Consider the following 21,417-nt stretch of genomic DNA (forward strand, 5'->3'; position numbering starts at 1 on the left):
TGTATGTGTGTGCGTGCCTATTGTATGTGTGTGTTGTAGTCTCAGTGTAGCATGTGTGAGAGTGTGGGTAGAGTCCAGTGAGTGTGCACAGAACTAGGGCAAGGAATGTCCGTGCAAAAAACTAATTCATATGTTAGTGTATATTTGTCTCATGGTATATGTCACTGTATATTTGTCTCATGGTATATGTCAGTGTATATTTGTTTCATGGTATATATCAGTGTATATTTGTCTCATGGTATATGTCACTGTATATTTGTCTAATGGTATATGTCAGTGTATATTTGTCCCATGGTATATGTCAGTGTATATTTGTCTCATGGTATATATCAGTGTATATTTGTCTCATGGTATATGTCACTGTATATTTGTCTCATGGTATATGTCAGTGTATATTAGTCTCATGGTATATGTCAGTGTATATTTGTCTCATGGTATATGTCAGTGTAAATTTGTCTCATGGTATATATCAGTGTATATTTGTCTCATGGTATATATCAGTGTATATTTGTCTCATGGTATATGTCAGTGTATATTTGTCTCATGGTATATGTCAGTGTAAATTTGTCTCATGGTATATGTCAGTGTAAATTTGTCTCATGGTATATGTCAGTGTAAATTTGTCTCATGGTATATATCAGTGTATATTTGTCTCATGGTATATGTCAGTGTAAATTTGTCTCATGGTATATATCAGTGTAAATTTGTCTCATGGTATATGTCAGTGTAAATTTGTCTCATGGTATATATCAGTGTATATTTGTCTCATGGTATATGTCAGTGTATATTTGTCTCATGGTATATGTCAGTGTAAATTTGTATCATGGTATATGTCAGTGTAAATTTGTTTCATGGTATATATCAGTGTATATTTGTCTCATGGTATATGTCAGTGTAAATTTGTATCATGGTATATATCAGTGTATATTTGTCTCATGGTATATGTCAGTGTAAATTTGTATCATGGTATATATCAGTGTATATTTGTATCATGGTATATATCAGTGTATATTTGTCTCATGGTATATGTCACTGTATATTTGTCTCATGGTATATGTCGGTGTATATTTGTCTCATGGTATATATCAGTGTATATTTGTCTCATGGTATATATCAGTGTATATTTGTCTCATGGTACATGTCAGTGTATATTTGTCTCATGGTATATGTCAGTGTATATTTGTCTCATGGTATATATCAGTGTATATTTGTCTCATGGTATATGTCAGTGTATATTTGTCTCATGGTATATATCAGTGTATATTTGTCTCATGGTATATGTCACTGTATATTTGTCTCATGGTATATGTCAGTGTATATTAGTCTCATGGTATATGTCAGTGTATATTTGTCTCATGGTATATATCAGTGTATATTTGTCTCATGGTATATATCAGTGTATATTTGTCTCATGGTATATGTCAGTCTATATTTGTCTCATGGTATATGTCAGTGTATATTTGTCTCATGGTATATGTCAGTGTAAATTTGTCTCATGGTATATATCAGTGTATATTTGTCTCATGGTATATGTCAGTGTAAATTTGTCTCATGGTATATATCAGTGTATATTTGTCTCATGGTATATATATCAGTGTATATTTGTCTCATGGTATATGTCAGTGTATATTTGTCTCATGGTATATGTCAGTGTATATTTGTCTCATTGCCATTTTGAGAACCTGATATTTTGGCACAGTTCATTGCATTTTTTGTAGGTGCATTAAAATGTTAATGTTTCCTTTCCCCCCAATGTTGATCTGGACAAGTAAGGGTTTGTTTTGTTGGGATGGTGGTCCATGGGGTTTTCACCCTACATTTGACTTGAATGTCAGCTGGAACCTGATGAAGACGATGAAAACCCAGATGGTAAGATTGTGACTATTGTTCAAAAGCAACAGGCAATTTCTAATATAGGCCTATTGCGGTATTGGCTTCCCTGACTCAAATCAGTATAGTCTCTGGGAGGGTTATCTTTGTATGAGTGTTGTGCGTGAAAGCATCAAACACAGCGGGGAAAGGTCAAGTAACTGTCAGAGCGGTGAAGGGCTAGGCTGAAGTGTTCTGTTGTCGTGTCAGTGTCCCGCCCTGGCCATAGAGACGCTTTTATTCTCTATTTTGGTTAGGCTAGGGTGTGACTAGGGTGGGCATTCTAGTTTCTTTATTTCTATCTTTTCTTTTCATTTGTTTTTGGCCGAGTGTGGTTCCCAATCAGAGGCAGCTGTCTTTCTTTGTCTCTGATTGGGAATCATACTTAGGCAGCCTTTTTCCCACCTGTGTTTTGTGGGTAGTATTTTTTGTGGGTAGTATTTTTCTGTATAGTTTATTTAGTAATAAAGAATTATGAACACTTACCATGCTGCGTTTTGGTCCATGCCATCCAGAACAATCCGTGATTATTCTTTAGAGTCAAAGACAGCTGAGAGGAGAGACTCATCCAAGGATGAAATGGGAGTCCCAGGGGATCCGTTTCAGAACCATATGCTCCAATCCACGTTTGAAAGCCTCATGCCAACTGGCACCGGTCACTAACCTTTAACCTCGGAATTGAAATTCACCATCACGAATCCGCAGCTGATGCGTTAGGATGCTGTGCAATTGTTAATTTGCCTTTATCATTCACTGGATGCTAAAACGAATTTTGTAATATCACCAACATGTGACTTTAGATTAATGGTGATTTATGCGCCTTTATGATAAAGATGGGAAGCAGACCCCGGGTCCCTGTAATGATGCAAAAGACTGCTTTATGCACATTTTGAACTATGGGTTTACCAAGCAGCAACAGGCTTTGAAAAACTAATGAGGAAAATGGCTCATGATACAGACGTCATCATGGCAAAAATCTAGGAATTGGTATTTTAAAAACGATATAGTCGTTTTGTATTAGCCTAAATGATAAATATGTGTTTTCCTACTCTTGAACCTTTAGGTCTACATTTCTCTCACTCCGAAATATCATTTGACAGGTGCAAAGACGAATCAAAGCTATAGGCTACAGCTGTGTCTGTGTCAGTATCTCTCAACCCGCTGGCTTTGTCGCCATTCTGTCAAATGGTAGCCTGCCGATCCAAAGCTTTGATCATTGCGTCCTCTGCTTCCATGCCGGTTGTTCCACCTCGTCAAATGTGTGGGCCAGGTTTGACCAGCGACAAACCCCCCCATAGGCTGCTCAACGCTAATCCGACTCGTTAGCCATTCATTCCTTCATCAAAACATAACAGTCTGTGAATCTATTAATGTGTATTTGACAAATGCCAAAAGTGCCTGTAGTTGCAAAATCACTCAGCTATTTCAGTGTTTTTTTTCCAGTGGACTTTAATCTTTATCATTAGCACTAAGTGTTAGGGCACAGTCGGTCTACTGTAATTGTGATTGAAACATGTCTAAGCAAATCAATGAGCAAAGGAGGTTGAACGTGCTCATACTCCACCGTGAGAGCCTATAGGACCTGTCATGTACTTATCAGTAGTCTATAAGCAGCGAAGCCGATAGCGTTTTCATGGTCAAAAGGCCAAGTAGGCTAATTGCTTTCGATAACTGCGCGTAATTATGCTTTAGCGCTAATATTCAATTCACAAATGTGTCTTTCAATATTGACTTCTACATGATTTGTGGACTCTTTCCAGGTGCTTTAAAAATACTGAATGATTAAATGCCTCAAGAAATGGATTTTGATTATGGGAGCATGGCGCTGGCCTTTCATAGGCCTAACGTTTTGTTTCAATGCCTTTTTGGCAATTGGTTAATTACCTGGCCAGTAAGATGCCTGAAGTGTTAGTTTGTTTCAGGCTGCAGTTACTCTTAATTGCTTTGTCAATTGGGCGATTCAATTGTCTTGTGATATTAGGTACTCTGCCAATCATTTAAAATGTTATGCAAACAGACGTCATGTCATTCAGCTTGAAATGCCTTTTAATTGGTTTACTTTTTAATCATTCTTTAAGATGGTGTAAACAATCTCATTTTACACATGAAGACTCATTTTCATTAAATTATTTTATTAATCACATTGACATTTTAAGGACAAAACAATCTACACATTGTTACAGCGTCAAGTGGTTGGGGAAATATACGTGTTTCTTTTAAATGTTACAGGGCGAGTAAACGAGGGCCTTTTTTCTGTACGAATCTTAACTGGAAACATTTTTTATCGCCTATTCAAGGCATCACAATAGCTTTTTCTTATGCAAATCCTCTTTACATATTAAGATATTTACAAAAACAAACATGAGCATTTCCCAATTGCGCAAAAGTAGGAAGTGAATTTCCAGCGACAAGCGCTTTCCAGGTATGTAACAGATGATGTCACAACCTGGGGCCAGGTAGACTCCAAACGTTTCTATTAAATCCCAAAGGCGGACAGTTGACCAGAACGGGCCACTACCAGGGCCTCCACATGGACTTGTAGTAGCTGATAGTGGGCATGTTCTGGGCCTGTTGGTTCCCCAGTGCGTCGGTAGCGCCCTGGTTGTGCTCGCTGTCTGTCTCGCACAGGTCCTCACTGGAGGTGGTGGAGGCGACGGGGGAGAGGGCCGAGGAAGAGCCGCTGGATATACTCCTGCATCCGGGTGAGGCTAGTGCCGCGCACACTGCCTCGCCGGCTTGCCAAGTGCTGCCGTTGTTGCTGGAAGTGTCCGACATTATATCCATAACCATGTCCTGGGAGTGATCCTCGTTCAAGGGCATACACTCCAGCAGGTGGTTCAGTAGCTCGGCTGCCACCGTCGCGTCTATCCCGGGACAGTTGGACACAAACATATGGACCTCATGCATGCACTGGATGTAGCCTGCTGCAAACCTCTCGCTGGCCTCCCGGTTCATGATGTCAGTCTCTGAGGAAGAAAGGAAATTAGGCCTACTTAGAATCAATTGCACTCCCACTTTGGGCGTTATGATAAGCAGCACCTGATCTATGCCTAAATGCAATTTAATGAGTGGATGGAAGGGTCGATAGTGTATGCATTGCTCACAGATTACCTTGGGGACGATCCTTGAGAATATGCTCCACTTTTTTCACCGTCATCTCCAGTACCTCTGCGTTCTCCACCTTTGACTGAAACCGAGGGGAGACAAAGTGAAACATATTAGATTACATTCGCTTCTATTGTATGACAGGTGCGCCAGGTGAGTCTACGGCAGGGGAGGTGCGACAAACTCACGTCGGTGTCAGCGAGCAAGGTCCGGAGCTCCTGCAAACTCTCATTGATACGAGCACGCCTCTTCTTCTCCACCAAAGGTTTTCTAGCCTGTAACAATGACACATAGGCCAGTTAGTACGTTGTAACAATGTAATAACTGCATTACTAGGGTGGGCTACTCTATAGAATGGGATCAGCGACGCTACAACCACAGATGTCCGGTACCTTTCTATCCCCTTTATTAATCCCGTAGTAGTCATCCTCATCCATGACAAATCCGTTCTTGATGTGCAGAGCCGAGGGGGCCATGTTGGTTTTGAGCCCGAGCCGTGCAGTCAGTCTGAGATCCCAGTTTGTATTCCACTGCTATTTTCCCGATCCGTGAAAGAGAGCAGCTGGCAAACGGACCCGGTCAGAGAAAATCTAAACACGACAGGCGAGACGCCCTGTGATTATTGTACAATCGTCGATAAACGTACTGCTGGCGCTAAAGAGCTGATGTAGCTATTTATAAGGACTAATTTGCATATGAATGTGTGGTTTGTCTGCACTAGCCAGCGGACAACAGTGTACACACCGTGAGAGCCAATCAGAGCCCTTTCCTTTGTCTTCGGCCAGCCCTTGCTGCGCGGTGAGGATCAGTAGTGGTCACAATAATTCATATATTGGGTTGCGTATTCGGCGTCAGTGTTTTTTGTTGTTGTTCAACCGAAGGCAATTCATTTAGGCTAAAGTTTAATAATGACAATTTGGTGGAAAAAAATACAAAAGTAGCTTAAAAGTACATTGCATGTTATTAACACGTCTTTTGTACCATCTGTTTGTGTCTTCCATAACTACAGTATAGGCTATATTCTGTGAAAAGGAATAGGATGGGACAGAGGCTGCTATCACAAATTATATATCCATTTGTAACAGCCTTTGTTGGTGGAAGAAGGTTAGGACCAAGGTGCAGCGTGGTCTGTTTCCATATTTATTACAATGAACACGGAAATAACGAAGAGAAACGACCGAAAACACTTCTGGCTTGTGCAGACACACAACAGAAAACAATCACCCACGAAACACAATAGAAAACAGGTTCCCTAAATATGGTTCTCAATCAGGGACAACGATTGACAGCTGCCTCTGATTGAGAACCATACCAGGCCAAACACAGAAATAGCAAATCATAGAAAAACTAACATAGACAACCCACCCAACTCATACCCTGAACATACTAAAACAAAGACATAATAACAAAATAACTAAGGTCAGAACGTGACACCATTCATTATTCGTTGGGTTATCAAAGCTCCAATGTGTCCAATGTATTTCACCAGGTAGGCCAATAGAACTATTTATGGCAGAACACGGATAGATATTCTGCAGATACCATGGGTAGGAAAAAAAAACATTTGAAAGAGACATTTCTTTGGATGTGGAGTATTTTGTAATATATTTGTTTATTTCAAATCCTGACATCTGATTATCTCAAGACTGAGTCATTTTTTCTCTTCTAATATTTTGTTGCCCTACCCAGTCCCATTTTTTTGTATGTCCCTGTTCAGGGCTCTGAAGATTTCCCCAGCGCGGGCTCTCGGATGTAACGCGATGCCTCAGTTGGCAGCTGCTGGCAGAGGCCCCTGGGCCTAAACTGAATCAGCCTGGGAATTAAGGGTCCTTCCACAAAGAAAGCGACAGGTGTTCGCCTGCGCCTCATTTGTTGTCTCCCTTTGGTGATTTGGATTCAACTACACTCTCAGATGCCACATTCCCCGTAAAACGCACAGAACAAATAGGTTCCCAAAACCTGCTAAATAGACCCGACTTAGTTTTAAATTATACTCTTTAAAAGTCATGCATGTTTTTATTTGCTCATCACTTACAGTTATACCTCCAAAATAGCTTCAGGTTTTTGTTCAATAACAATTGGGTTATTATGGTTGTGTTCACACAGGCAGCCCCATTCTGATCTTTTGCACAATTATTGGCAAAAGAGCTGATTTGGTTGGTCAAAAGACCAATTAGTGTAAAAAATATCAGAATGGGGCTGCCTGTGTAAACGCAGCCTATGTTATGTCGGGAAATGGACTCTTATCCATTATCCCCATTTCACTGTCTGTGTTTTTTTTAGGTGTTTAACCATTTGGCGTCGTTGCATGTGTACATATGTACAGCGTATTGTCATGCAAATTACATACAATAGCGAATTTGTGTCTATCTAAACAAGCACGAAAATGTGTCCTGTCACCAGATAAACAACATGATACCATTACGAGTAAGTTTTACACACAAGGTTTTTGCTACAGCAATTAGGCACCAATAACAAATACACAACCTCGCCACCCCCACGCTCCGCTCCAGCTCTTCTCTTAATGGTCTGGACTGGGGAGAGAGCAGCTGTCTCGGCCCACTTTTGTTCGAGAAACCGCAGAGGGATCGGGCGCACTTCTCCATCTCTTCTCTTTTCTCCCCTCTCTGCCGCCACACGGTGGCTTCATTAGCTCTGTGGCCAATTATTATAGAGGGACCATGTACTACAGAAATGTTTTAAATGTTCGAATTCAATAATTTCTTTAAAATGCACCCAGTAGGCCTATGAATAACATTCATTTGTCGGAAAAAAATGATTCACTATTGTAAACAAATAATGGTTTGCCAATACTGTAGTTGAAAATAATTATGAATGTGTAACCTTCTACTACTACCAGTAGGCCCTACACAAATATTACCAGTGATTAACCAAACACTCGTTTACTCAGGGGTTTCTTTTATTTTGACAGTTACCTGTACATTTATGGCCTGTCCAACTGGACCAGATAATGAATTTAATATTACTAAATCCAGTTGCTCATATTCATTCACACTGCAAACAAGAGTCTAATAAATGAAATACAATGAATGTTATAAGCCTAATCATTTTTAACCATTTATAAATGTACTATATATAATATGTAGTAGCAGTAGGCCTCAGCATCATTCATATATTTTTTAACATGGATTAATCTCATGATGTTGATAGGATCAAAACAGCCCTCTATATATAAGAGGGAGAAAGTGTGTGTGTGTGTGTTCACATAAAGAAAATAGATAACTGCAGAAATTGCATAGACATTTGTATTAATATTGGTTAATAATATAGACAAAGAAGGGAGCAGAACAAAAGCTATTTGCGACTAGAGCTAAGAAGCTAAATGTTTTTTGTTATTTAATAAATAAAGACGTTAATACAATAAATATAAGAAAAATATGAATAAGCGCCTTCTACAATGCAGGCTACGGAAAATAGACTTTGGAGAGGAAGTACTGAAAGGTCTGTATATATAGCACACCTAGATCAGGAACACAACCGCCCCACAATCGAACACAATGTCTTCTGAGTAGCATATCTATAAGATACATAACAGAGGAGGGTCTAACGTAAAGATCCAGCACGCCAGTACAGTTTACCAGGGCCTCCACATCTCCAGCATGCCCAGGTGGGGGCTGAGGTGCTGGGGGCTCCCGAGCGGGAGCAGGGGGCTGTCCTGGGACCCCACCATGTGGAACAGGGGCCCCTCCCTCTGTCCCTGCCTACCAGACCTGGGGTCCCCTCTGAGGGGTGTAGTGGAGGCTCCAGGCCCCTGGCTGGGTGGGTGGGTGTCAGGCCTGAGGTTGGGGTTGGCCTGAGAGAGGCGCTCTTCACTGGAGCGGGGCAGGGATTTGAGCAGGTGGTTGAGCAGGCGGGAGCCAAGAGCTTTATCCATCCACTCGCAGCTGAGCAGCATGTTGTGGACCTCCTGCATGCACTGGATGTAGCCTGTGCTGTACTTCTGCTGTGCATCTAGGTCTAAGTTGGGGTCTGCTGTAGATGGGAGGAGATACTGGGTCAAACATGGGTCATAGCGTCATCTGTTGGTGGCAGGATGTAATTGCATCCAGACTGGCCTATTGCCCAAAATAAATGAGTAATTATTATATCGATGTTTTTATTTATTTAACTTGTTAAGTCAGTTAAGAACAATCTCTTATTTACAATGACAGCCTACCCTGGCCAAACCGGGACAACGGTGGACGAAATGTGCGCCACCTTATGGGACTCCCAATCACGGCTGGATGTGATACAGCCTTGATTCGAACCAGGGACTATAGTGACGCCTCTTGCACTGAGATGCAGTGCCTTAGAGCGCTGCGCCACTTGCATAATGCATTGCAGTGTTTAATCTTGATCCTGGGCACTCAAAGGGGTGCACATGTTTTGTGTTTGTCGCAGCACTACACAGATGACTCCACTAATCAAAGGTTTGATGATGAGCTGGTTAGTGGAATCAGGTGTGTAGTGCTGCGACAAACACAAAACATGTGCACCCCTTTGAGTGCCCTGGACCAATATTAAGAACACTTGACTAATCAATTGTTTTAAGTCTAAACCAAGAAAGAATATGGATCAAAACTAAATTAAATAATAAAGCTAATTAAGTACTAATACTCACATGATTATTCTTATTGTTCTTATTGACTGTTGTTCAATCACTGATGAAAATATTCCCACCAGTCTCCATTAAATGTGTCTAACATTCCAACGTGCTGACACGGCCCCAGCTGCTTACGTAGAGTATTACATGCAGGCACAACTTTGAAAACTCTCCTGGCACTTGCATGCTTCTTCAGTCAAGCCACTTGATCGGACACTTACCACTGAATCTAGGAGTCTGAACATTCTGCAGGTGTTTCACTGTCATCTCTAGAATGTCCGCCTTTTCAACTTTCGATTGCTGTTTGGGGAAATGGAAAGTTAGGGTCAACGAATAACTTACACTGTGTCTTTCACACTCCATATAATTGAGCATTTATAACAATTAAAATACAGTGTATATAGGCCTACCCACATCAAGACTGAACGCCCCGACCACGGTTTCTTTCAGTTGATCCAAGCAGTTATTAATCCTCTCGCGTCTTTTCCTCTCAATTATCGGCTTCCGCAGCTAGAGATGGAAAGCGATGGGTTAATGGCGACCAGACAGTCACAAATTGGACCAGATAATCATTAAGTGTGAGCATATCCGATAAAATACACCTGTTGATTAGGTTTATATATATCCGCGGGAACAAAGGCAATACCTTTCTCTCCTCCTTGGCACTCGATTGTTTCCCCACGTTGTGAGCCATGGTGCTAGCTGTCATCTATCCTTTACGCTCCGTATAGTTGTGTAGTTAGAGTATAGCTCTCCTCTCCCGGCTGAGTCTAGGGTATGTAAGGCCCTCCGCACCACGCACCGCTCTTATTTATAGGGCAGAATTAGCATTTGAATGCTCGAGCTCTTTGGCCGAGGTATTTTCCCACACACGAGTTCGCTCCCAGCGCCCGCTCCCATCAGTCAGGGATGACAGGTCACTGCCTCTTTTCAATAGCCGAGCTACCCGCCCTGGAAAAAAATACATGAGACAGATGTCCACCCTAAACACCCCCCTATCCCCTATATCCCCCTCGCTCTTTCTGACTCTCTCTCTTTCTCGTGACGCAAAGTGTGCGGGTCCCCTCAGGATTTTCATTCGCAATGCCGAACAAGAGTGAGTAAATTCCGTGGTTTTACACCAGGGACCCCTTGACTATTCATGCCAATGAAATGGGACAGCGTTAGGCTTACCGGAGAAAAGGCGAAACCTATCCGCTTAAGTCTCACATAGAAAAAATACCCACAACGCCCTGTGGTCATTGTTATCAGTCTGTATCGTTGTCGATACTGGCAAGTGGTCAGGGAAGTGTTGTTGATGAGAAACTTTAGTGACTAAATCCTTAGTCAAGAGTAAGCCGAAACTAATTGCTCTGAAAAATTAAGCCAAAAGCCTATAACGAAAAGTGTCAATATGTTTTATTGAATGTAGCCTATATGTTTTTCCTGAGATGTACCCTAAATGATGTTCGCGCAATGGCAAGGGATATTGTATAAGTTCATGACTGAAAAGCCTATAGCAATTACATTCAAAGTTAATGACGATTATATCAAACTATTTTCAACTCTGCCCTCGTTCAGCAATTTAGTAGGTCTAGGCTCCTCAACGGATTTTCTAAAGTTGGTCAGATTTCAATCGAATGAATTGATTAAAATTCAATACATCGATTGAAAGTGCTTGTTTCATGTTCTGAATTTCTTTGTAATAAAATTAAATCCCATCACCTACTGGTTCTGCAGGTGCGGGATATGGATGAGTGTAGTTAGGCCTAATTCCACATGAATTCCGATGCTCTTTGGGTTGTCTAATATCAACAAGGATAAATGACTTGGACGTCCTGTCGGATATTGATAATGATTTATTATTAATGAAAAATATATATATATATTTTACTTACAACTTTGATTAGCCTGAGCCAGACAGAGGACGGGTTTGAAAACTGTAAGCTAAACATATGTTGTCAATTTTTTAAACTCCGAGTTAGGGAGAGCAGATGTCAGAGTGACCACACCGACAGATGTCCCTCCCGCGAGCCGGCCTTAGGCTAAGGGATTCACCGCGGCGGCTCTGTGTTTGACTTGAGCCACACGACTGCCCGGCGAACGCTAGAACGTGGGAAACCCCACCGAAAAATGGGCGGTAATTCAGCCGAACCTAATCACCATGAAGAGAGTACTAACCCTGTGGAAGGACAAGTGGACGGTCCAGACTGGGAGAAGGCTCTCTCTCAAGTGAGCCCCGGAGTAGGAAGTGACTAATGGGAAGTTAGGGCAGGTGCGCCCTGACCGCTGTTTTTCTGTCAGGTGTGTGACCATCCAGCATCACAATAAAGCGTCAGTATGAGCAATAGCTTATGTGTGGTCGTTGATCACTTTATTTGGATTATTCATGAGCTATATTTCTATATCACATTGTTATGCATGAGAATAGCATATGGGCCTAGTTGTGAAATTAGTGGTCATAACATTTGTTGAATTTGCAAACATGAAACAGTGTAGCCTAAAGTGGTCAATTCGAATTGAAGACAGTCAATTCAGGACGTAATTTGAATTTTTTATAAAAAATAATACAACTTTTGAAAATAAATAGCTTCTACTTTTCAGTTTATTAGAAGTCATTGAAAAATAAAATAATAATAATTTAATTGGAATTTCAGTTTGTTTCCTGAACCCTGAATGGTAGCCTATTAACAATACATGACATGTCAAAACAGTTCACCTAATTTTTGCATGAGCTATGGATGATATTGTTGTTTTTTATTTGATAGATTCATTTAGACTAAAGGGAATGTGGTCCTTAGAGCCTTAACGAACCTTCAGTAGGCAGTTGGCACTGACAGAAGACAGGCAAGTGTACAAGGCTTTGAATTAGTGGACCGGAATGATTTAACTTTCTAAACCACTTATAAATCCAGACGGTAGGCCTATACAGTCACAATGGGTGGCTTTCTGAAGAGGCTGTGTGGCTGATGAATTCAGTGGTGGGGTCTCTTGTGAAACTCCAGAAAACTTGGGTGACTTTTGGGGAGATATTTGACCATTCAAAGCCCAATGGGACATATGGTCACGCGACCCACGTGCAGTCAGCCGCTCACATTTACATTTAAGTCATTTAGCAGACGCTCTTATCCAGAGCGACTTACAAATTGGTGCATTCACCTTATGACATCCATGCTTGTCTCTCGTCACTCGGAAACCTCCTTCAGAGGGTCACACATAAATACCCCACGGTCGCGGCGCATGCGTCCTTTTCCAGAAAGTAGCGACCACCGACAGAAAAACTTGTTACGTTCACAGGACTGTATCTATAGTGTCACAAGGCAAAAACATTTTCGTGGATCACATTTTTATATAGGCCTACCTAATTGATCCAATTGTCTATTCAAGGTTGGAGTGTCAATTTGTGACATTTTTGTGCAGGCACTATAATGGGGACTTATAGAAAGTTCCATCTTGTTATGGGTTGGTGGCACAGAAGGGCCAAATATCAACTCATCGATCAAAATAATTGAGGCAACAGCAGAGAGAATATCAGAGAGCCCGAATTAAAAGGCAAATTTGTAAAGAGGTGCTCGCGCCCTTTCCTGCGGTTCTCTCTATTACCATCTGGTCACGCGTCCCCGTGATCAGAATTCGCGTGAGAATGACAATGCCACAATAGTTCCCATTCCCAGACGCCCTAAACGGCGCTCGTTTTGGCTGCTAATTATGAGGAACACAATCATTCCTGTTGGGCCAGTGTGCCCGTCTACATCCTCTTTTTTAGGTCACTTATTCCGGATCTAGAGGCATATATATATATGTATATATATATAAGGCAATTCACACTTGCAACATCAGATTTGAAATGCGCATTGGAAATGCATATAGAGGGACATGCACTACCACATCAACATTTATCTTTTTTTTAATAAGCCTTTAATATTGGCCAAATTGGAAGAAATACAGTTGAAGTCGGAAGTTTACATACACCTTAGCCAAATACATTTCAACTCAGTTTTTCACAATTCCTGACATTTAATTCTAGTAAAAATTCCCTGTCTTATGTCAGTTAGGATCACCACTTTATTTTAATATTGTGAAATGTCAGAATAATAGTAGAGAGAATGATTTATTTAAGCTTTTATTTACAGTGCCTTGTGAAAGTATTCAGCCTCCTTGAACTTTGCGACCTTTTGCCACATTTCAGGCTTCAAACATAAAGATATAAAACTGTATTTTTTTGTGAAGAATCAACAACAAGTGGGACACAATCATGAAGTGGGACGACATTTATTGGATATTTCAAACTTTTTTAACAAATCAAAAACAGAAAAATTGGGCGTGCAAAATTATTCAGCCCCCTTAAGTTAATACTTTGTAGTGCCACCTTTTGCTGCGATTACAGCGATTACAGCTGTAAACTTTAACTTCCTGACTGATGTCTTGAGATGTTGCTTCAATATATCCACATCATTTTCCTCCTCATGATGCCATCTATTTTGTGAAGTCCACCAGTCCTCCTGCAGCAAAGCATCCCCACAACATGATGCTGCCACCCCCGTGCTTCATGGTTGGGATGGTGTTCTTCGGTTTGCAAGCCTCCCCCTTTTTCCTCCAAACATAACCATGGTCATTATAGCCAAACAGTTCTATTTTTGTTTCATCAGACCAGAGGACATTTCTCCAACCTTTTGAAAATGTTGTAGGTAGGGAAATAATTGTTGTATTTCGATAGCTACTGTAATTCCATCCCACATGATATACATAATGTTTGGTGTGCCAAAAGCCTTTGGCCCTAGTGGGTGCATGATAGGCTGGCTCATTAACATATTTTGAGGCATGTCTTATAAGAGGCTATTGTTGGTAAGAGTGCTGTAGGCCTAACAATTTAACAAGTATGCGCTAATAGTGCACCATCATTTAAAAATGTTTAGGGGACAGATTGGAGTGGCAGCAAGCCTTAAATCTGGTTGAGCATTTTGCCATGTCCTTTTAGTCTGTTTTGCCCTGTAGTCACTTACAGTTTGGATGCCGTTGTTAAGGCCTCTTGGAAGTGAAACAGCAAATATTCATTGATATGGTGTACCTCACAGCTGACCTGCTTGTACCAATCCCATGTGATTACAGTAAAATACTGTGACTTACAAACCCCAAATCCCCTCCATCAATTTCATTCGTCCATCCATCCATCCGTTAATTAATGAATTAAGATTGAGGTAGCATGTCCTTTTTAAAAGAAGTATAATAAAGTCAATTCTACGGTATTGTACTGTGTCATTACACAGTGCCTGGTTTGATACTGTATTTAGATTACAGAATATGTATTGCAATATGAAGGCTTCTTGCCACTATGGCGCCTGTAGTGACTTTCAAATTCGCGGCAACCCCTTTATAGTGTTGATGGCTGTAGTTATTCAACTTTTTAAGCATGGTGATGGAATGATGGCAGGGGTATTAGGATCTTGTTTTTCCCAACATGATCAAGCCACATTTGATCCCATATGCAACAATTGGCGATTACACTTGTTTTCCATAGGCCTAACAATGAACTATTATGGAATGTCCAAGTGAAAAGAACGTTGTGTGGGCAGTAGGCTATCGCATTTGCACTGAAACCTATTGATCAAGTGAATTAGCCTAATTGTTTCAATATTTCCAGCCCAATCTGAAGATTTGGTGCAGCCGGTGTCTCGGCCTAAACCTGCTTCAGTAGCAGTATTCAATTATATGTTGCAAATTTAGACTAGCTAAATATGGTTTTACAGACAGCCCTTATTTTACCGGAATAATAATGGGCTTAACCAGTTATAATGTAGTCTACTAATTGGTCTTAATTGATAGGCTAGCCTAACCTTGGCATATTTGCCTACGTTTGTAACAAATGTAGGCTAGCTACTTTATGGACATTTTCTTGTTGGTCGCATATGTTTTAAAGGCATTTTCAATCGGTGCTTGAAATCACTTTGAGCCTTTGGTCTGCACTCCAAGGCACAACCTAACTACATAACCGTCACAGTTAGCATCTATTCACGTCTATTCACCACGCTGTTTTCTGCATTGAAACCCAAAATATATTTATTTCCCGTGCCTATTGTAGGTGTTCTCTTTTTTTATTGATTCCATAAATACACATTGAACTTGTAAATAGCCATTCATTTCTGTTGTAATATATAGGCCAGCCTAGAACAGCCCTGACCCAGTATACTTGAAATTAGGTTTACATAATTTATCCATTAGCCTATCAGAGTCAGCTGTCCATTATTTAGAAGATGCACACAGAAATGTAATACATTGTTGCATGTTCCTGTGTTGGCCAAAACTCAGCCATGTGATGACACTGCATCTGTGCATAACAAATACATTATTCAAGAGTGTCATAATAACAAGTAGAACATTACAAGAGTTCTAGAACACTACATTGTAGGTTACTTGCTTGATTTGTGATGGCAGTAGAGAGGGTCAATTTTAAAGTAAGGCAGTGAATGTATTATTTGTTGCCAAATTTGAACAAGGTGTCTTTAGAGAATATTTAAGTAAGCAAATGTTGTTTTTTCATTAACAAATTTTGTCTGTCCGGAATGTAATTTGGGGCCTTCTTCTTCCCTCCAGTGATGCAGACAGACGCTTGTAAGGAACGGTACTGTAAGCCAGTGCGCAGACCCCGTCGTCGCTATATGGTAATTTAACGTGGCATATAGGCCTACAACTACCTGCCTTTGTTCTAAATGTATATTGTTTTTGTTGTATATCATTTCTGTAATGTTTTTCCTTAGTAGAGCTTTGAGATAACTCTGTAATTAAAATGCTATCCTATTTAAATATAGCCTACTATTATTATTATTATTATTGAACATGTGTGATTTACACATGGATTTCCTTATTACCCTATCAGGTAAGCGGACCAATGCTATGGCTTAAAAACAAAAAAATGGTGTTCAAATGCTAGATACATGGATTTGAGTGTAATGTTCTCATGTCATTGTGCTCCCAGTTAGGTCATCTGGTCAGGAACCCAGACTTTGAACCCAGACAGTGTGTGTCCAGAAACAGGAACAGGAGACCTCAGGTGACTATGACACCAACGGGTGTTCTGCAGCCCATCGCTAAGAACCGAGACCCAGTGGAACAGAGCCCGAGACAACCCTCACCCGACAGGACCACCATCAACTGCCTGCCACACACACAGGTAGGACTCCAGTTCTGCAGCATGACCTTATAGTTTGTGTGTGTGTGTTCCACTGTGTTCGTCAACTTTAATGTGGCTGTAACTATTTGCATAATACCATAGTAATGTGTATGATTGAGTATTTTATTTTATTTTGTTATATCCACCTCATTATAATAATTTGTACACTGCAAATTGACCACAACTAAACCCTAAAGAGATTTTATTTGAAAAGAACAGTAATTAATCATTTGTACACTGCAAATTGACCACAACTGTCATGTTTGTCATTTATTATCATGTCTTGTCCCTGTGCTCCCCATGCTATTCGTTTCCCTCTGCTGGTCTTATTTGGTTCTTTCCCTCCTATCCCTCTCTCTCCCCCTCCCTCTCTCACTCTCTCGCTCTCTTCTCTCTATCGTTCCGTTCCTGCTCCCAGCTGTTCCTATTCCCTAATCATCATTTAGTCTTCCCACACCTGTTCCTGATCCTTTCCCCTGATTAGAGTCCCTATTTATTCCTTTGTGATCCGTTCCTGTGCCGTCGGTTCCTTGTAGAGATTTTATTTGAAAAGAACAGTAATTAATCATTTGTACACTGCAAATTGACCACAACTAAACCCTAAAGAGATTTTATTTGAAAAGAACAGTAATTTCATACCTTGACTACATTGAGACACAATCACATACAGTATGTCTCTTATTTTATTAGTGGGAATAGTTGGGAACAAATTCCCTGAATTAAACATATTTTTAGCTGAATTCCTGATGATTTTGGTATTTTTCACCAAAAACTAAACTACCTGTTGCTTACTCCTGTGTGTGTGTGTGTGTGTGTGTGTGTGTGTGTGTGTGTGTGTGTGTGTGTGTGTGTGTGTGTGTGTGTGTGTGTGTGTGTGTGTGTGTGTGTGTGTGTGTGTGTGTGTGTGTGTGTGTGTGTGTGAATGATACAGACAGTCCCCCTATGTGAGGAGAAGGAGAGAGAGAAGGCCCTGTTGGTTAAAGCCAGAGAGAGAACCATGAGATACTTGAAGGAGGATGTGGCGTACTACCATGAGAAGGTCACCAAAGACCTGGGATCCCTAGGCCAGACCCTGGACAGAGCTCTGGAGGTGAACAAAAATGAAGAGGAAGCTAAACTGGAGGAGAGGATTGATTTTGAAAGGATGGTTAGGAGGTTTGGGAAGGGTGAGAGATTGATGAAGCCAGCGCTAGAGGTTGCAGGAAGAATTGACAGAAAAAGATCAAGACACCCAAAAGTAAAGAAGGTAATGAATGGGAGAAGAGCTGGCCAAATAGTGAAGGTGGCAGAAGACGAAGAGAGTGAAGCAGGTCAAAATGCGCGGCCAGTGAAAATTGACAAGGAAACGGCTGCGGAGTTCATGCACAAAGTCCAAAATGTGTTTGTAGGTTTTGAGAAAGTACAAGACATCGACATGTGTCACATGATCAGAAAGCAGATCAAGCAAGACCAGATGATGTTGGATGCTTGGAAGCTCCAGCAGGAGTTAGTCGTGGGCTCTTTCAGAAACTACTGGAGAGAGCTGGAGGAGGGCATCGAACCCATGCTGGACAGAGTGCAGGAAATAGCCGCTGTGGAAGTTGAGGTAACACCACACACCACAGCATGCTGTAGGTCAGCTGGCATAATGGCAAGAACAAGGAGGGAAGAATAGCATTCAGATTTCTTTACAATTCACATTGTGAACTATAATAGCCTTCAGTATTGCAGCAGTATTTTGATTGGGTTAACTCATAGCCTTCAGTATTGCAGCAGTATTTTAGATTGGGTTAACTCATAGCCTTCAGTATTGCAGCAGTATTTTGGATTGGGTTAACTCATACCCTTCAGTATTGCAGCAGTATTTTGGATTGGGTTAACTCATAGCCTTCAGTATTGCAGCAGTATTTTGGATTGGGTTAACTCATAGCCTTCAGTATTGCAGCAGTATTTTGGATTGGGTTAACTCATAGCCTTCAGTATTGCAGCAGTATTTTAGATTGGGTTAACTCATAGCCTTCAGTATTGCAGCAGTATTTTGGATTGGGTTAACTCATGTTGGAGGCTTGTTAGGTTTTTATAAAAATGCATCGTCCAAGTTAGTATTCAATGTCCATCCATGTCTGAGGATGTCAGGAGATGACGTGGAAACCAGCCACGAGGGGCAACATTAATCACTGTTACCTTCAACTAGGTTTCGGTTTTGCTAGGGTGTTGAGGACAGGAATGGCAGATAGGTGTAAGCATCTGATTCCGAAGGTTGCAAGTTTGAATCCAGCGATAGAAAGTTGTTTTTTATATTTTTGTTTTAAGCCTATCCCAAACTTTACCCTTACCTTAACCATTTGGAGTTAATGCCTTACCTTAACCATTTGGAGTTAATGGCTTACCTTAACCATTTGGAGTTAATGCCTTACCTTAACCATTTGGAGTTAATGATTGAACTCATAGCCTTAATATTTTAGCCTTACCTTAACCATTTGGAGTTAATGCCTTACCTTAACCATTTGGAGTTAATGCCTTTCAGTATTGCATTTTTGGATTGTTAATGCCTTACCTTAACCATTTGGAGTTAATGCCTAACCTTAACCATTTGGAGTTAATGCCTTACCTTAACCATTTGGAGGGTTATCATAGCCTTCAGTTGCAATTAACTCATAGCCTTCAGTGAGTTAATGCCTAACCTTAACCATTTGGAGTTAATGCCTTACCTTAACCATTTGGAGTTAATGCCTTACCTTAACCATTTGGAGTTAATGCCTTACCTTAACCATTTGGAGTTAATGCCTAACCTTAACCATTTGGAGTTAATGCCTAACCTTAACCATTTGGAGTTAATGCCTTACCTTAACCATTTGGAGTTAATACCTTACCTTAACCATTTGGAGTTAATGCCTAAACTTAACCTTAAACATTTCAAAATGTGACATTTGGAACAACTTTGAAAGTTGACGTTTGATAAACATGGATGAACGTCTAATTCTGACGCGAGACTGTGAGAGTTGGTAGGTTTAGCCACATAATCTAACCCTGCACCTCTGTCTCGCCTCTCATGCAGAATGACTTCGCTACACTTGAGTCAGTGGTAGGTTGCTTACTGGATTCATACAGTATTAATACAGACATATATTAATTACTGATTCATTACTGCAGCTACAATATTGTCCCAGCATGTGAGACTTGTTAGGTTTTGATACACATGTACTCCCACTGGACACACACTGGTTAAATTACCGTTGTTTCCATGTCATTTCAAGACAATTATGTTGAACCAACATGGAGTAGATGTTGAACTGACGTCTGTGTCCAGTGGGCTGTATCTTGTCACTGTGATCTTGTGATTAATAATGTGAACTAATCTTATACCTCTAATCTTCCCATCAAGAGTCAGAACTACAGGTCACCTACTCCAGTGACTATGACCTCCTTGACCTCTGTCTCTCTGACTGCACCACGGACCGCTACTACAGCCACTGCCCCCCTCTTCCTCCCCGTTATCATCCCTCCTTCTAGCCTCCAGACCACCGCCGCTCCACCCCTCCCTCTCCCCCATCGCCTGCCCCCACTGAATGTTCCACTGCCCACCCTGGCATGGCCACAGACCACGCATCTGCCACCCATTTCCACCCAGACTGAGGGAGGGCAGACATGCAACACCGACAGGACTGAAACCCCGGTACTGGTAAGACGCCTGATAAGAACCAGGATCCCACTCTCTCTGTCAGTCAGATCCACACACATGGTGTCACGTAGAGGAAAGCTTGTGTAGATTGTCAGATTATAGCTGCACTGGAAAGATGTTTCAATGTTGTATTGTGTTTCTCAGGACAGTAATGGAGATCTGACAGGAGAAACCAATGAGATTGATGTTGAGGTAAAGGAGATTATCATCCTGCCTGATGAGATTGATTATGTTGAGGTAAAGGAGATGATCATCATGCCTAATGCGACTGATTATGAGGAGGTAGAGGAGATTATCATCCTGCCTGATGAGGAAAGGTTCCAAGTGAAGCAAGAGAAGAAGGAAGAAGTGAAGGTAAAGGAGAAGAAGGAACAGGAGAATGAGACAGAGGAGTGGAAGAAATGCCGCAAGACCCTCGAGAAGAAGTGAGATTTAAGTAGACAGAAGATAATTATATAGTGGAGGGAGGGAAAAGATAGCAGACAGACGGACACATAAAAGGAGGTAGTAAAGGATGGTGTGACCACAGGAAATTGGTGGCACGGGAGGACAGGCTTGAGTTAATGGTTGGAGCAGAATCAGTGGAATGCTATCAAATAAATAAAACACAAGGTTTCCATGTGTTTGATGCCATTCGATTGGCTCCATTCCAGACATTATTATGATCCGTCCTCCCTTCAGCAGCCTCCGCTGGGTGTGACTCACAATTTTGAAGTGTTGTAGTAGTGTCCGCATTGTTACATTCATGTCAGTGGTTACTGTCTCCCTCACAGCTTTATCAGATGTCTGAGGAAGATGTTTTGCTGTGGAGGCTGCTCTCAGAAATGCTGCAACTGAAATCTTCATCACACTGCAACCAGAGACCCAAAAACACGCACACACACAAATGTGCACACACAGACACACACACACAGACATACACACACACACACCCACAAATGTGCACACACACACACACACACACACACACACACACACACACACACACACACACACACACACACACACACACACACACACACACACACACAC

At 41.2% G+C, this 21,417-nt stretch overlaps 3 protein-coding genes across 3 annotated transcripts; 1 reads left to right on the forward strand and 2 right to left on the reverse strand.

Annotated features, from left to right (window-relative positions):
* Positions 1-3,984: 3,984 nt before the first annotated feature.
* On the reverse strand, positions 3,985-5,692 carry LOC124005796 (transcription cofactor HES-6-like). Its single transcript, XM_046315347.1, has 4 exons — positions 5,367-5,692; positions 5,163-5,249; positions 4,981-5,056; positions 3,985-4,835 (listed from the first exon to the last, which is right to left on the reverse strand). The coding sequence occupies exons 1-4, from the start codon at positions 5,448-5,450 to the stop codon at positions 4,384-4,386; spliced, it is 699 nt and encodes a 232-aa protein (XP_046171303.1). The 5' UTR covers positions 5,451-5,692; the 3' UTR covers positions 3,985-4,383.
* A 2,285-nt stretch (positions 5,693-7,977) lies between these two features.
* LOC124004665 (transcription factor HES-1-like) lies at positions 7,978-10,480 on the reverse strand. Its single transcript, XM_046313339.1, has 4 exons — positions 10,224-10,480; positions 9,992-10,087; positions 9,799-9,877; positions 7,978-8,967 (listed from the first exon to the last, which is right to left on the reverse strand). Exons 1-4 carry the CDS (start codon positions 10,284-10,286, stop codon positions 8,570-8,572), a joined length of 636 nt encoding a protein of 211 aa, XP_046169295.1. The 5' UTR covers positions 10,287-10,480; the 3' UTR covers positions 7,978-8,569.
* A 1,209-nt stretch (positions 10,481-11,689) lies between these two features.
* LOC124004945 lies at positions 11,690-20,814 on the forward strand. The gene is made up of 6 exons (XM_046313750.1): positions 11,690-11,788; positions 16,530-16,724; positions 17,656-18,309; positions 19,762-19,788; positions 20,089-20,385; positions 20,530-20,814. Exons 1-6 carry the CDS (start codon positions 11,690-11,692, stop codon positions 20,812-20,814), a joined length of 1,557 nt encoding a protein of 518 aa, XP_046169706.1.
* Positions 20,815-21,417: the final 603 nt, after the last annotated feature.

This window comes from Oncorhynchus gorbuscha, linkage group LG19, assembly GCF_021184085.1.
Source record: "Oncorhynchus gorbuscha isolate QuinsamMale2020 ecotype Even-year linkage group LG19, OgorEven_v1.0, whole genome shotgun sequence".
NCBI lineage: Eukaryota > Metazoa > Chordata > Actinopteri > Salmoniformes > Salmonidae > Oncorhynchus > Oncorhynchus gorbuscha.